This window comes from Colletes gigas, unplaced genomic scaffold (genome assembly GCF_013123115.1).
Source record: "Colletes gigas isolate AHSC1104 unplaced genomic scaffold, ASM1312311v1 Colletes_gigas_Sc00001, whole genome shotgun sequence".
Lineage (NCBI taxonomy): Eukaryota > Metazoa > Arthropoda > Insecta > Hymenoptera > Colletidae > Colletes > Colletes gigas.
This window is the reverse complement of record NW_025106630.1, coordinates 3,714,496-3,730,428: the sequence shown is the minus strand read 5'-3', so window position 1 is coordinate 3,730,428 and position 15,933 is coordinate 3,714,496. Positions and strand designations below refer to the sequence as shown.

At 38.1% G+C, this 15,933-nt stretch overlaps 1 protein-coding gene across 1 annotated transcript in view; it reads left to right on the top strand.

The window, feature by feature from the left end:
• The window catches only part of LOC122397691, a 475,319-nt gene extending 459,732 nt beyond the window's left edge, over positions 1–15,587 (top strand). Inside the window, exons 10-13 of the mRNA XM_043397029.1 lie at positions 4,909–5,111; positions 13,575–13,726; positions 13,820–13,892; positions 14,081–15,587. Of these exons, the coding sequence (XP_043252964.1) occupies positions 4,909–5,111; positions 13,575–13,726; positions 13,820–13,892; positions 14,081–14,102 (450 nt within the window). The 3' untranslated portion in view covers positions 14,103–15,587. The remainder of the gene's footprint in view (positions 1–4,908; positions 5,112–13,574; positions 13,727–13,819; positions 13,893–14,080) is intronic.
• The last annotated feature ends 346 nt before the right edge of the window (positions 15,588–15,933 follow it).

Below are 15,933 nucleotides of genomic sequence, written 5' to 3'. Positions count from 1 at the left end.
GAAAACGGAAGGGGGTAATGGAGAAGGTGGGGAGCACGGTATCATCTCCTTTCAGGTGAATCTCCGCGAGACAACGTCGGAGAACCTGATGGCTGATACATGAAATGAAGATCCTAATTGCTCGGGAAATTTTTAACGGATATTGTGAAACTTCATCCCCGTAATTTTAAAAACATCAATTCGGAATTAGATATTTAAGATTTGTGTACAGAGATCGTGGAAAAAATGAAAGTTGCAAAGGATGGAGATGCACATTTTTAATTTGGCAATTTTTATGCAAATTCTGGATACTGAAGAACACTGTTAAACGCATATGTTATCAGAGATAGCATTAAATGTTTGGAGATCCTAATTGTTGGGAAATTTTTAGAGAATATTGTGAAATTTTATCCTCGTAATTTTAAAAACATCAACTCGATCAAAAAGGTCATAGAAAAGAAATTAAGGTTGCAAAGGATGGAGACACACATTTCTAATTAGGCAATTTTAATGCAAATTCTGGACACATAAGAACACTGTTACACACATACGTTATCAGAGATGGTATTAAACGTTTGTATGATCACATACCAAATTTATAAACGGATGAAACTTCGTAATGAACGCGTTCCTACGTTTAAAATTTCCCGGGAGACCTGGAGCTTACGAACACTATCTGCCCAGCAAATCGTATAATTACAGAAATACTACGTATTACCTTCGAATTGCAAAAGATACTCGATAATATCGGCTATATATTTAAAATTACGTGCAACGTGTACGTATAGACGACAGAGTCGTCGTTCGCGTTTAAACGAATTTCGTTTTCTGCAAAATATCGAGGGGAATAAAATTATTTCGAGCATCTTGGAGACTTAAATTTAATCCCGAGGTCGCGGATTCTCGCCCGCGTGATAAATTCTTCGCGTTTATTCGTTAACGTTCGAGGAACGCGTCCGTCGGTGCTTGAATTCGAAGCGGAAGAATTTTAATGCCAGCCAACTCGATGACACGCTATTCGATTTACGGATGGCAAGTGTTAAAATTGACGAGCGTTCATTGTATGGCCGCGTTGCCGCGCGGTTTAATTGGCCGGCCCCGAAAAGTCCCGGCAAAACGAGATTCGGTTTAATTAATGGGAATTAGCGTATCCGGAATACAACATTGAAATAGTTTCCGATAAATTAATTCGAGACCGTGGCTGGTATGCTTGACCATTCTACGGCGTACGCCATGCCATTTTGATGAGCCCGTTAACATTAATTAAGTGTCGTGAGTATCGCGCCATTTCGAAAGAGTTTAAACCGTTTCGTTAATGAAATGACAATTTATATTGCGTTTTAATTTAAAGTTTGCACGTGTTATTTACACTGTCGATACTTTGTGGACAGAAGCATCGATTGAAATTGTGTTCGATACGAAGACAACTTTGCGATATATTCTTTACGGGTTCTTCGTTTATTTGTTCCGAATTTAATGATAAGTAAACGTGGATTTTTATTTTTTATAATTAATGAAATGGAAACAACCCATCAATATAATAATTCGTATTTCTTATATTTTTCCATATTAAGTGCATTCTGTATTTTTCTGAAAATTAAAACTCGTAAATGTATAAATATCCGCATTTTAATGACGTGTTTAATATCACACGATTTTAAGTAACTGTATGCAACATCCGCCCTTTTATAATATTCATAGTCCATTGTCTTGATTTGCCCAACGATTAAATATCAATGATCATGAATTTTAGATTCCATCGTTATAGAATCGATTGAGTAGCAACATCCTCTGTCGACGCAAGGATTAAAATAAAATTCAGTACAGAGAAGTTATCTGTCACTTTTTTCCGCGGCCCAATTACGCAAGTTCTCAAAGTGGCATTAATTAACCGAGTAATTAACCGTCGAAAAATGGAGATTGGCTCTTTGATCGGTCAGTTTTGATATAAATTTAACGCGTCCGTCCATTAACGAGTTTCGTTGATATCCGTATTCGACGAATTACACGCAAGACATATTTCCGGGGCGAATTCGTAGCCTCGAAAGTGCTCAGGTTTGCCCCCCTCTCCCTTGTAGCTCGTTAATGATCATCGATATCTCCGCGCGCGTTGATTAATATCATCGGCCGCGACACGCGTGCGCTAATTGTGAGTCGCTAATGCACGTTCGCCTGAGCGTTAATTTCTGTATTAAAGCGGGCAAATACGCGACAGAGAAAATTAATTCCGACGACTACGTCGACGTTTTCATCGTCCCAGAAGTTAATTAAATTATTACCTCGGTTTAGATGCGGATGCCGTTGGAAACTCTAAGCCGCGTCGCGACGCGGTTCATTTCTGCGCCGAACTTGTTTCGAGATCGAAGAACAACGCCGCGTCGGGACGCCCGTCGTCTTCCGGATGCTTCACGCCTCGTCATCGTCGAATGAGAAATTATGTTGCTGGAACGAGTCGCGTTCTGTGTAGATACAATTCGATTGAGAAGTTCGCAGAGATAAGAAGTTTAATAGTCGTTCGAAACGTTAGGAAATTATACGCAAATGGGACAAAGAACAGGTGGAAGAATCTGTTGTTTAAACAAACTTTATTGATACAAGGTTTTTTAGATTAATCAAGTATGAGTGACCGTAGTTTTTACGTGTAAATTTATACCGTTCCATTCTGATTTAATCAAGTTTGAGTGACCGTAGTTTTTACGAGTAGTTTTACACTGTTTCATTCTGATTTTCTCTGATCTTGTGTGCTGCAAAATGGAAGAACATTTCGATAAAAATTGTGCTCAATTTTATAATTTGAAAATTACATGCAATTGGGACAACGAGGAATCTGTTGTTTGAACAAACTTTATTGATACAAAGTTTCTCAGATTAATCAAGATTGAGTGACCGTAGTTTTCACGTGTAAATTTATACTGTCTCATTCTGATTTAATCAAGTTTGAGTAACCGTAGTTTTCACGAGTAGATTTACAGTGTTTCATTCTGATTTTCTCTGATCTTGTGTGCTGCAAAATGGAAGGACATTTCGATAGAAATTGTGCTCAATTTTATAATTTGAAAATTACACGCAATTGGGACAACGAGGAATCTGTTGTTTGAACAAACTTTATTGATACAAAGTTTCTCAGATTAATCAAGATTGAGTGACCGTAGTTTTCACGTGTAAATTTATACTGTTTCATTCTGATTTAATCAAGTTTGAGTAACCGTAGTTTTCACGAGTAGATTTACAGTGTTTCATTCTGATTTTCTCTGATCTTGTGTGCTGCAAAATGGAAGGACATTTCGATAAAAATTGTGCTCAATTTTATAATTTAATCGAGAAGTTCGGAGAGATAAGAAGTTTAATAGTCGTTCGAAACGTTAGGAAATTATACGCAAATGGGACAAAGAACAGGTGGAGGAATCTGTTGTTTAAACAAACTTTATTGATACAAGGTTTCTTAGATTAATCAAGTTTGAGTGACCGTAGTTTTCACGTGTAAATTTATACTGTTTCATTCTGATTTAATCAAGTTTGAGTGACCGTAGTTTTCACGAGTAGATGTACACTGTTTCATTCTGATTTTCTCTGATCTTGTGTGCTGCAAAATGGAAGACCATTTCGATAAAAATTGTGCTCAATTTTATAATTCGAAAATTACACGTAATTGGGACAACGAGGAATCTGTTGTTTAAACAAACTTTATTGATACAAGGTTTCTTGGATTAATCAAGTTTGAGCGACCGTAGTTTTCACGTGTAAATTTATACTGATTCATTCTGATTTTCTTTGATCTTGTGTGCTGCAAAATGGGAGAACATTTCAATAAAAATTCTGCTGAATTTTCGCACTGTGGAAAAGTGAAATCAAAAGCTGCACAAACCAAATCCACCCCGTTGTCGTTTATTTGACGGCAGCTGGATTTCATGGAATCCTTTGTGCTTATTTCCGACCGATCCGTCGTCCCTTTGTACACGTTCGACTTTTAACACGATCGAGCATATACAGGGCGTTTCACTCAACTGGGTCCAACCATGGTTTTTTTAAATAAACGACAAATTTTCTTGCAAACCTATATATACTAAATGAAATATATATTTTTTTCCATTTTATAAAAGGAACACTGTTCAAGCCTGAAAGTTAAGGATGATAATAATAATTTTTCGACTTTACTTCCATGACACACTTTTAAAAAATATTATACAGTTCCTTTGGACCAAATGTAGCCTCTACTTTAGGAGTAGACACATCAGATACCATTTAGATCCGAAGAAAATTTGTCCTGTTTTGTGATGTTTGAGATGTCCGGGTCCCAATTACATGAAACATCCTGTACACTCGCGAAACAAGAAGCTCGAACGAAACGTGTTCGCGACAGACAATAAGTGCAACTGACTCGGCCCTCTGGATACAATGCAATCGAACCGATACCATTGCCTTCACTCGATACCCTTTTCCCCATTTCGATGTATCGAATTCTACCCGCCGTTTGCACGGTCAGATAAGTTACCTTCGCTTTCTGACCCTGTTCCTCTCCCGCTAACCTACTCCTATCCCGTTTCGATACTTTGTATCTTTTCCTTTAATTTCCTGGCCTCTCTTAATTCCTGCGCCTTTTCTCGATTTCTCCGCGCCGGGATCCGTGATTCGATCCCACCCCTTCGACCTCTCTCGATTCCATTTCGTTCACCCTCGAGTGTTTTGTTTTAATCTGTCCTTTCCATTGTTCCGTAATACGAGCATTATTTACATCCGTCTCTTCGATAAAAACAAAAAAACCAGCTATTTTGGTGATCATCGAGAGTCTCCTGGAAGCTTTTGGAAGTTTAAAACGCGCATTAGCTCGCGAACTCGTGAAATATAGCATCGAATATCGGGATTTTCATAAACGCGGTCGTAAGTAAAAATTTTCACTGACCGCTCGGAAAATTGTTTTTTCTGTTCCAGTGGTCGAAGGTGCAGCTGGCGAAGTTCTCGATCCTGGAGCACCAAATGGATCCGAGTAGCAATTTCAGCAGCTATCGGAGCACCCTGAAGGCAGCGATGTGGCGTAGCGCCGGCGCTACGGACGAACGACAGAGAATCGTCGTGCCCTTCTTCAGCTTGCTGGTCAAGGATCTCTACTTCCTGAACGAGGGATGCAGCAACAAGTGAGTAAAAAAAAAAAAAAAAAAATGAAAAAAGAAAAACGTTGCTCTCGCATTAATCATTCAAGGGTACTCGTGGATATTTCAAGTTTGATAAAAATTGAAGAGATTCGGTCCCTTCTTTCGCGCGTTAAGTAATTACGACCCTCGTCGGGGCGAAATTGACAAGCACTTTTCATTAACTCTTTTCCCTTCGCCGTTTCTCTCCGCGTCTGTATCAAAGTTGGACGTCCATTAAGAGTTTCATGTTAACTATTCTGCCGGCTCGCTCAACACGCGTAAACTAGAAATAACGAATTGCCCGTTTAAAAGAGGACCTTGCAACAGGTTACGCCTTGAATATCATTTTTAACAATGGAAAAGCTATCTCTATAACGTGGTTCGATCAATAAAATGTTACGCATTTATACAATCTAACGTCCCATATTTTCTGGAGTAACGCTACGGTAAAATATGAATTTCAAGAAGTAATACTATATGGATCAACGTTGCATACATTATTTCGTGCATTTTCATCGTTGACGTGTACATCCTGCTATTCAGGAATTGCGATTATATTATTTACTTTTTTAATTAACAACTACTCAGCGTAACGAGGGTGGAAAGGATATAAAAAATTGCAGTACATGAATAGAGGAAGCAAGGTGAAAGAGCGAGGTTCAGCGAAGTCTTGTTTTGCAACTCTAATTTCATAATAAATTTCCAGACTATTTTACGAACATCTTAACAGTCTCGAATTGTTTTTTTAAAAAATAAGAGGTTTTAAAGAAATGCAATTTTAGAAAACAGTAAGTAAATTTTATATAATTACCGAAATTATTAGCGAAATCTTCTCGAGGCTTCCGGTGTTTCTTAATTTTCAGTATCGTTCGACCCTTCGCGATTCCGTAGATTCGCGTTTCTCCCTCCCGCGAAGGTGCAAAAAAGGGCTTCGAAGCGCGAAAGAATAATTATAAAGTAATTTAAGTTCGCCAGATGCGCAGGCAAATTCCCGGTTCGCATTGAAACGCGATCGACGATTTTCTATCGAGGACACCGAGGGCGAAACTTTTTGCCGTGGCTCGTTTGAAGCTTCGATAATTTTGTTCCTGGCGCAGGCGATACGTCGACAGGAAGGAAGCTCGTTCCCACACGAAGCGACCGACCTTTCCGTCCTTTTTGTCGACCGTATTTATCACGACGACGAATGTGCCATGCCATTTCCTTCGCCTTACTGCGCGCGAAAAACGTCCCCCTTCCACGGGCGCTACGTGTAAACTTATTAAACTTGTAATAGCAAAAGTTGTTGCTCGGCTAGAAGTTGCTGAAAAGAAGAGTGGAGCGTGTAGAAGGGAAAGAGCTCGTCCGGAGAGAGGAAGACGTAACGCTTTATACGTTTAACTTTTTAGTTAAAATTTACAAGAGAATGTTCTGCAGGTTGCAGTTTTCAAAATATGTGTAACTATGAGCTTGTTGAACTGCGTATCGTATTAATATGCGTGGACGAAAAGTGAAAATTTGTGTGAGAAGCTGGTTTTCATAGATGTCTGACCAATGGTATGTTCGTACTACTTACTACTGATTTCTACGTAAAATTTATTAATTCGTATAAATATAAGTTTCTCAGACTATCTACAGTACTAATATCTATGTAACAAAAGTGAAAATTTATATAAGAAGTTGGTTTAGATGTCTCACTAATTCTCGATACTTACTACTTAAAACTACTGATTTCTACTCGAGATCTCTTAATTCCCATAAATATTAGTTTCTTGAACTATCTATAGTACTAATATCTATGTACCAAAAGTGAAAATTTATGTAAGAAGTTGGTTTAGATGTCTCACTAATTTTCGATACGTACTACTTAAAACTATTGATTTCTACTCGAGATCTCTTAATTCATATAAATATTAGTTTCTTGGACTATCTGTCGTATTAATATCTATATATGAACAGTGAAAATTTGTGAAAGAAGTTGGTTTAGGTAGATGTCTGACGAATTTTCGATACGTACTACTTAAAACTATTGATTTCTATGTTTCTATTAATTTAAGTACTAATTTCCATGGTTATACATTTCTTAAACTATCTGTCGCTTTAATATCTATGTGCCAAAAGTGAAAATTTGTGAAAGAAGTTGGTTTAGATCGATGCCTGACCAATTCCCGATAACTACTACTTACTACTGATTTCTACGTGAAATCTGTTAGATTCTATACAGCACCGAGTATTACAAGACTATTTTCTACAATGTTATACCATCGTAGTTGGATTTATAATACGTTTGTGCAATCAAATATTATTAAACAGTTGTGACTTTCGTTTTCCTAGGCAGTGTCCACGTTTTTGGGTTTATCTAAACTCTTCTCTTTTTATCTTAAATTCCACTATTCTTTCCTTTTTATTGATAACACTTGTTCCTTGCTTTTGACGAGAGTAATACCTTTTTGAACAAATTACATTCGTATCGCCTCTATTTAATTCAATAACGTTGTTGATTACCAAAAATTGATAATGAGAAGAGATTCAGTGCGAATTATGAATGCAAAAGGTGTGTAAGTTTTTATTTGCCCGTAAATGTTTGTTCGGTAATAATATCCGGGAAGTATTTCCCATCGTTTTCCGACCGTTTCTCGTCGGAAGTAACGGAAATCGTAGCATTTCGGTGTTCGCCCCGTCCACGCGAGGATTCCAATAATTCCCCGGTTTCAACGTGAATATTTTATGACCCGGGCCTGATTATCGCAATGACGCGGCCACTGGAGCCCGCTTTTTATTCAGAAAACTCATTACGCGTACGATTGCGCTGCCGAAATGAAACCGTCGGGTCGAAAAAAACTGGAACTTTCGTCGGTGGTAGGGAAAAAAAGTTCTATTCGGGAATTGTTCCCGCTACTCGAGTCGGTATTTACTGGACAACCGCGTGCATAATGCACGGCACCGTATATATATATACATGCGTCGTCGCCGCCGCATCGCGTAACATATGTGCATTAAACTCATAACGGGCGCGCGTTATCTCCGAAACGACGTAGGAAACGCGGAGAGATCTCTGGCAGAATTCGTGTTCGGGGCAGCCATCGTCTGAGCAGCGCCCGGGGAACGTTTCCCTCAATTCCAAGAACAGATCACCGTGCAGACACGCGAATACAAATTGCTCCGAGACGCACGCAACCTGCAGACAAATGTCGGCGCATTAAACGTTTTAGGCGGTTCATAGAGCACGAGGATCGTAAACTGCGGCCGGCCTCGGGGATTATTGTCCTCCGTACGGGGCTACGTTTAATTATTTTACATAATTCGACGTGGACACAATCGTGTCAAGCATGGAAGGGAACAAAAATATAGAGGGTGCAGGTAAAAAATATTAACACAGTCGAATAGTAGGTTAATGAAACTTATTTTAAAGGAAGATGGGCAATACTGTTATTTAACCCTCTCGTGCATAGATCTATTTAATATGGAATACGTCACAGTCGATGTGTTGAATATAGAGGGTGCGGGGGAAAAAAAATTAACACAGTCAAATTAAGGGTGATGAAACTTGTTTTAAAGGAAGATGGACAATACTGTTATTTAACCCTCTCGTGCACAGATTTATTTAATATGGAATACGTCACAGTCAATGTGTTGAATGTATTGGGGAAAAAAATTAACACAGTCGAATAATAGGTTAATGAAACTTTAAAAAAAGATGGGCAATACTGTTATTTAACCCTCTCGTGCACAGATCTATTTAATATGGAATACGTCACAGTCGATGTGTTGAATATAGAGGGTGCGGGGGAAAAAAAATTAACACAGTCAAATTAAGGGTGATGAAACTTGTTTTAAAAAAAGATGGACAATACTGTTATTCAACCCTCTCGTGCACAGATTTATTTAATATGGAATACGTCACAGTCAATGTGTTGAATGTATTGGGGGAAAAAATTAACACAGTCGAATAATAGGTTAATGAAACTTTAAAAAAAGATGGGCAATACTGTTATTTAACCCTCTCGTGCACAGATCTATTTAATATGGAATACGTGACAGTCAATGTGTTGAAATAGTGGAAATATATTTCATGGAATACTTATTTGAAACGATATTTATCCCTGATTTGAACAATATTTTGAACATTCTACAAGATGAAATTTCTAATTTATCCTTCCAAAATATTTAATTTTCTTATCTTAAATAAGGGATCTCCAAATATTTTGCAAATAATATAAGTCAGTTTGAGCGATGCGATTATTAATTTTTCGAATCCAGTGCTACTCCATTACAATTAAATTTAATTTTACATCCTGCTAAATGTTCTCTGACACGATTTTAAAATAGGGCTACGGCGACTGACAGGTTAATTTTCCCTCGTGTAATTTTTCTCCGCGCGCAAAATGAAAAAGTATCGAAGCGAATGGGAACTCTGTAGCCGTCCATGGTACAAGTTTCAGTATCTATAATATATCAATTACCCTGGAAAGTAGGATTCGTCGATTCCCAATCCGTTTTCCATACACCGCCTAATAAGGGAAAAGGTCTGTAGCCAATTATCCTACCTGCTTCACAATGCACGAAATCCGTAATGGAATTTCGATCCGGAAGGTCGCTGGGTACGTGAACGTGGGGTGAGTTGGAAGGGGAAGGGGGGGTTGAAGAACCACGAGGGAAGATAGGTTTCTCGAAGCCACCGATGGATATTGGCCGATCGGAACAGCCAGAGACCGAAGACGAATAGCTGGCCGTATGTAAATGTCTGTTACGTGCACGTTACGCGGACGTCGCGTAGCCGGAAGCGAGCGCCGCCGGCGCGCGAGTTCACCGTACATCCGACCAACGATAAATTGCTCAAGTTCGATTCGTAATTTTCCGATGGCCCCCCCGCGAAAGCACCGTACGTGCCTGCGTGTAGCCTCGGTCGTTGTATCGTTGCGCGGATCGTTACAGGGGAATTCGTTCCTTCTTTCGATGGATCCGACAACTTTCGAAACGATCCTCCGAAACCCCTCTCTAGAAACTTTATGTTTCTCGTTTTACGAACAATGATTTTTCTTGCTTGCGAAAATTTGCAAGGAAATTCGGTACACTTAAAAGTATATATTATATAATATCAATTGACTTGTTGTTACTTTTTATGATAGACAAGTGCAATATGATTAAACATACACAGTATTGCAAGTAAGACTAATAAATAATAGTGGATTCATAGTGTGGACTAAGTAATGGTTGACTGTTACTACTGGGGAATTATAAACTACCACTTAAAAGTATATATTATATAATATCAATTGAATTGTTGTTACTTTTTATGATAGACAAGTGTAATATGATTAAACATACACAGTATTGCAAGTAAAACTAATAAATAATAGTGGAATCATAGTGCAGACTGAGTAATGGTTGACTGTTACTACTGGGGAATTATAAACTACCACTTAAAAGTATAATATCAATTGACTTGTTGTTACTTTTTATGATAGACAAGTGTAACATGATTACACATACACGGTATTGCAAGTAAAACTAATAAATAATAGTGGATTTATGGTGTAGACTGAGTAATTGTTGACTGTTACTACTGGGAATTATAAACTACCACTTAAAAGTATATATTATATAATATCAATTGACTTGTTGTTACTTTTTATGATAGACGTATGCAATATGATTAAACATACACAGTCTTGCACGTAAAACTAATAAATAATAGTGGAATCATAGTGCAGACTGAGTAATGGTTGACTGTTACTACTGGGGAATTATAAACTACCACATAAAAGTATAATCTCAATAGACTTGCTGCTACCTTTATAATAGACGTGTGTGATATGATTAAACATAGTGTTGTACGTGAAACTAATGAGTAATGGTAGATTAGAAACAGTAGTATGAGTCAACCATAGTGCAGGCTGAGTAATCGTTGACTGTTGCTACTGGGAAATATAAACTACCATTCAAAGATATAAAATATATTGATTTGCCATTACTTTTCATGATAAACTCACATAATATCATTAAATTTGCTTCACACACTGCTTTATTACTAACGATCCTATAACATTTTCTACAGAATAATAATTTACCACCATTATTTAATAAATTGAGTATTTCTATGTTATTCCAAACAATAATTTTCTCAAGACCCGTTATAGTAAATAACTGTTAATATTGTTAATAGGAATTTCAGAAAACCATTTATTTTTTAATTTATTACCATTCTAAAATTGCACAGGGAAAATGCAGTGTCAGTATCACTTATTTGGGAAATATTACAGAATATCGGTACCTATAAATGAAAATAATCAGAAATGGTATTACCAACGATCTAGTCAACATCGTAACTTAATAAACGATGGAATCATTTACGTTTAGTTTCGCATACTTCTATTTACATTGAAATTACTTTACATTATCTGAATGTCCAGAGTCGTTTGTCGAACATAAATTTTTATTTAAATTTTAACGATTGCGTGCAGCGAACAAGCTGGCGTAATTTTAAACATTCTTTGATAAATGAACTGCCTTGGGCGAGTAAAAACGTTACACCGACGCGTTATTTTTCGAAATAATCGTCGACCCGGAAACGGTTCTGTGAATCATTGCGTTCCACGGCGATCCATATTCCCGTTTGTTTCGAATATTACTATATGTAACTGTATTTATTAAACTTTGAATTTTTTGAAATATTCACAAAGTAATGGTAATATTACAATGTCAGTGATTACTTTTTATGCACTTTTATAACGATCATTTTGCGATATTACGATTTTTTATAATTCATCCGAAGCACCGCCAGTTTGATTCGCTTCTTTTTTCTTGAGAATGATTTTAAAAAAGTTTGAAGATTGTTTGCGCATAAAATCACATTGCTTTCGAAGAGTATATAGAACTTGAAGGGACTACTCCGAAACTTCCCGAGTTTTCCTCGCAAACTGACCACTTTGAGCCCACTTCTTGAAATTACGAAATGAAGAAGCTCCTAAAGCCTCTCTTCGCATGAACTTTCCTTTTGCCCAGTAAAATATTCAGTTTCAATATTAACTCCTTGCAGAAAGAATACATATTGCAGAAACCGGTCTATCGAGTAATTTGAACGCCCTAATTATATGCAATATTAATTTTCCACTATATTAACCGATCGTATACTAACACAACTGTCGTAGAATGAAAGTATATTTCAACTAATGTTAAAACGTTTTAAAAAATCTTATTCCATCAATGATTATAAAAATATTAATAGATTAAATATCATCGTATACCTTGAGCCTACCCTCTGGAAAATATTCATATTTTAATATTGATATACTGTTAAAAACAACGTTGAAAAAAATGTTTGAACCTCACAGATCCGTGATATCTAGACGACGGTTCGTAACACCTGCAAATTTTATATATTTCTCCAATATTCCTGCAGTCACTCCAACTTTTCGAAACATACATTCTGCAGATGAAGGCTTGAGGGATAAAGTGATATTTCTTTCCAAAGCTTTTGTCACATTGGGAACGGTGTTGCAAAAAGTGATAAATTTTACCGTTGAAAACTCTTGGTATTTGTATTTCATCTCGCAAGACGTCACCCACAATGTTCACCGTCATATTTTTCTATGAAAATTTCCCGCGGGTGCAAATAATAGGCTAACATTTGTTCCTATCTACATTTAAAATCGGTTCTTCGCATTTCCTCGCGCCATCGGGACCTGTACGAACAACTAAAAGCAATCCTCATTAAATTCGAGTCAATCAAAGCATACGTCAGATCGAGGATTGATTAATTAGCCCTAAACTTGAAATTTGTGGAGCCAACCATTAATTTAGCGTATCAATACGTTCCTCTGGTGGGTTAATGTAATTGGGATTATCCGAAATTAATTTAACAAAATAACAAACAGCGGTTATTACGTAAGTAACTCGTGACACTACGTAAACAGGAGGTAACGTGCGCGTTAAGGGGCTCGATGGTGCAATTATCGATCCTCCGCGCGCTTCGTCCGACAAGAAACAAGATTTCGATGCACTTTGCATATTTCAATAAAATTGAACACGGTTTTTGTAACCAACGGGCAATCTTTATTTTTAAAATTAACGAACTTAAATAGTTTACTTTTTCCACAATTTTATACACATTCTTCCTTTCCCAGTTCGTCACATTAATAACAGACCGCGGATTCTGTGCATTTATGCTACACGATAATATAGCAAACGTATGCAAAACATATGCAGAGTATATTTCATAAACGAAAATAATATTTATAGTTTATTTTGCATAATTTCTGCTGCGTGAGTTTGATGTATGATTTTCATATTTTCGTTCATCATAAATGTATAATTACTTCGCGGTCTATCGAACGATTAGGTCTTTGAATTTTAACCGAGAATATATAATTTTTTCTGATTTATAGACGCGAAAGATTTAAAATTCTCGAAATGTTTTTCGAAAATCACGAACCTCCAACTGACGAGATTTTGTGCGATCGTTCATCCGTGTAATCGTTATTCCAGGCTGCCGAATGGACACATTAACTTCGAGAAATTCTGGCAGCTGGCGAAGCAGGTGACGGAGTTCATCGCCTGGAAACAAGTCGCGTGCCCCTTCGAGAAGAACCCACGTGTCATCGCTTTTCTTCAGGCGAGCCCGGTGCTGGCAGAAAACGGTAAGATGCTTCTTGTTTAATTTTATTCAAATATATCTATCTTGAAAATGTAAACAAATCTTTAATCGATGAATTTTTCTTATTTTCGCGTAGCTCTGGCATTAGCATCGTTCGAGTGCGAGCCACCAGACAACAATCCAGAGAAGGAACGTTATAAATCTTTAAAGTAAGTAATCCCATCGTTCAAGATAAAGAGTACTCAGCGATCGATCGTTTAAAATGTAAAACTAGGCAATTGATAGAAAAGTAAAAGAGTTCTTGTTCGACTGGGAGGTTCACAAATCCCTTTACTTCGATTGTCGATGGGCGTTTGAAGTTCGACGGTAAGCATTTTTATAAATTTCGTGTCGACAGGTCGGAGCTGAACGCTCAGTGAAAACAACCTACCGTGCAACGCGTCGAATGGAAGCGATACTGACGGACCGATATATAAATAGACGCACTCTTATAAATGTTAATATATTCACGCACGAATCTACTACGAGGGGGAGGTCAGCCTCCGCGGGGATCGAGAAACGAGTCGTGGAGAGGGATGGATCCGAACGGCGAACGAGGGACGACGATAATCGTGAAAGGAAGAGAAAAAAAAAAAACTTTACGACGCGGCGACTCGCTAGCGATCGACGAGAAACAAAAAAAAATAAAAGAAAAAATTCACCGTAGTGATCTCGCATCGTTTAAGGACATCGTTTAGGTACTAGGAACGCCGACGCGGTCGTCGACGATTTCCGTGGCGGACGTTTACGTTTTATCGATAATCGAGTCGCGACTGGACCGCGAACTTCCTGCACTCGCGAATATAACGATCGCGCGCAAACACCCACGCGGAGTATAACGCGCGAGACGAACTATTAACGTTGTTGTGTTAATTTACGAAATATTTACACGCCATTCTCTATGTGTTTACCGTTTCATCGTGCGGTCCAGTCGCGAGATCGAGGTTCGAGCATGAAAATAGAGACTCTCGAAACGGCGAGATGCATCGAGATATATCAGCTTTGAGAACGGAAATCGACCGCGTCGGTCCAAGTCGTCCGCGGATCGAGGCTCTGAAAACGATGGGGCCGGTTCGTGGTAACGAGAAAAAAAAAAATAAATTCAGTGAACAGTATCGCGTAGCAGTAAGTATAGTTCCTAAGCCCGAGGGCCAGCGAGAGAGCGCTCTCGAGCACGTTCCTCGCGAGGTGTTCGAGAGATCGTTTTCCCACGGTCTACAGCCCCTTTTGTACATAGTCCTTTTGATATACGCTAACGAAACTCCTAGGTGTGAACAGAGAGTGATGCAGACGGAGGAGGAAGGTGAAAGAGAGAAAAAAAAAAGAAATATAGGTTCGTTCCTGTAGAGTAAGCCGGAAGTTGTCGTTTTTAAGATTCTAGGATACGTAGTAGCGGACGACGGTCGTCGTGCACGTACTTAACGAACGATACGAGAGAACGTCTCGACGCGATCATCGAGACAACAGGGGGACACGACTCGCTCGCGACCGCGTGCAGTTACGTTATTCAGGAAGCGTTTACATCTTTCCGGCGTTGACGACGCGGCTTCGTTTGCCAAACTCCCGGCGACGCACTTCTCGTCGATGAGAATAAACGAAATTTACCCCTCGTACGACTCTCGAGGGAGCCAATACCGCAGCTGTTTGCGTAGCTCTCGTATAAACAGGGGGTGAATTGTATCGAGAGCGTGGAATGAGATTTCTTTCTACGAGTTTTCGCTTTCTGAAATTATCAATCTTAAAGTTTTGATAACGATTTCGTACGAAGAACTGTTCACACTTTAGATAGATTGTATATTGGAGCACCATAATCGACTCGTATCTGAGATATTAACAAGTGTTTTTATTTCACAGAGGAAAAAGAGCAGGACTCGGTTTGTTAAAACGTTTTGGTACAGTATTCTTCATTATTTCAATTACATAATCGATTTTAAACTTTACACATTTTACGTATAGACGCTCTATTTGGAGATATAGAGTTACTCCAGCTCGTATTCGTACACTATAGTGATTCACCATGAATGAAAAGAAAACTTGTTTCTTATTAATTCAATCATTGCTTTCGAAACTGATGTAAATCCGTTTTGAGGTATTTAAGGGTTTGTGTTTGAATAAATTATAAAGAAAACTCGTCATATTATTACTAACAGCTACTTCGTAAATAGAAGTAAACACACTGTAATAAAAGCAACGTTCGATTTAAATAAATGG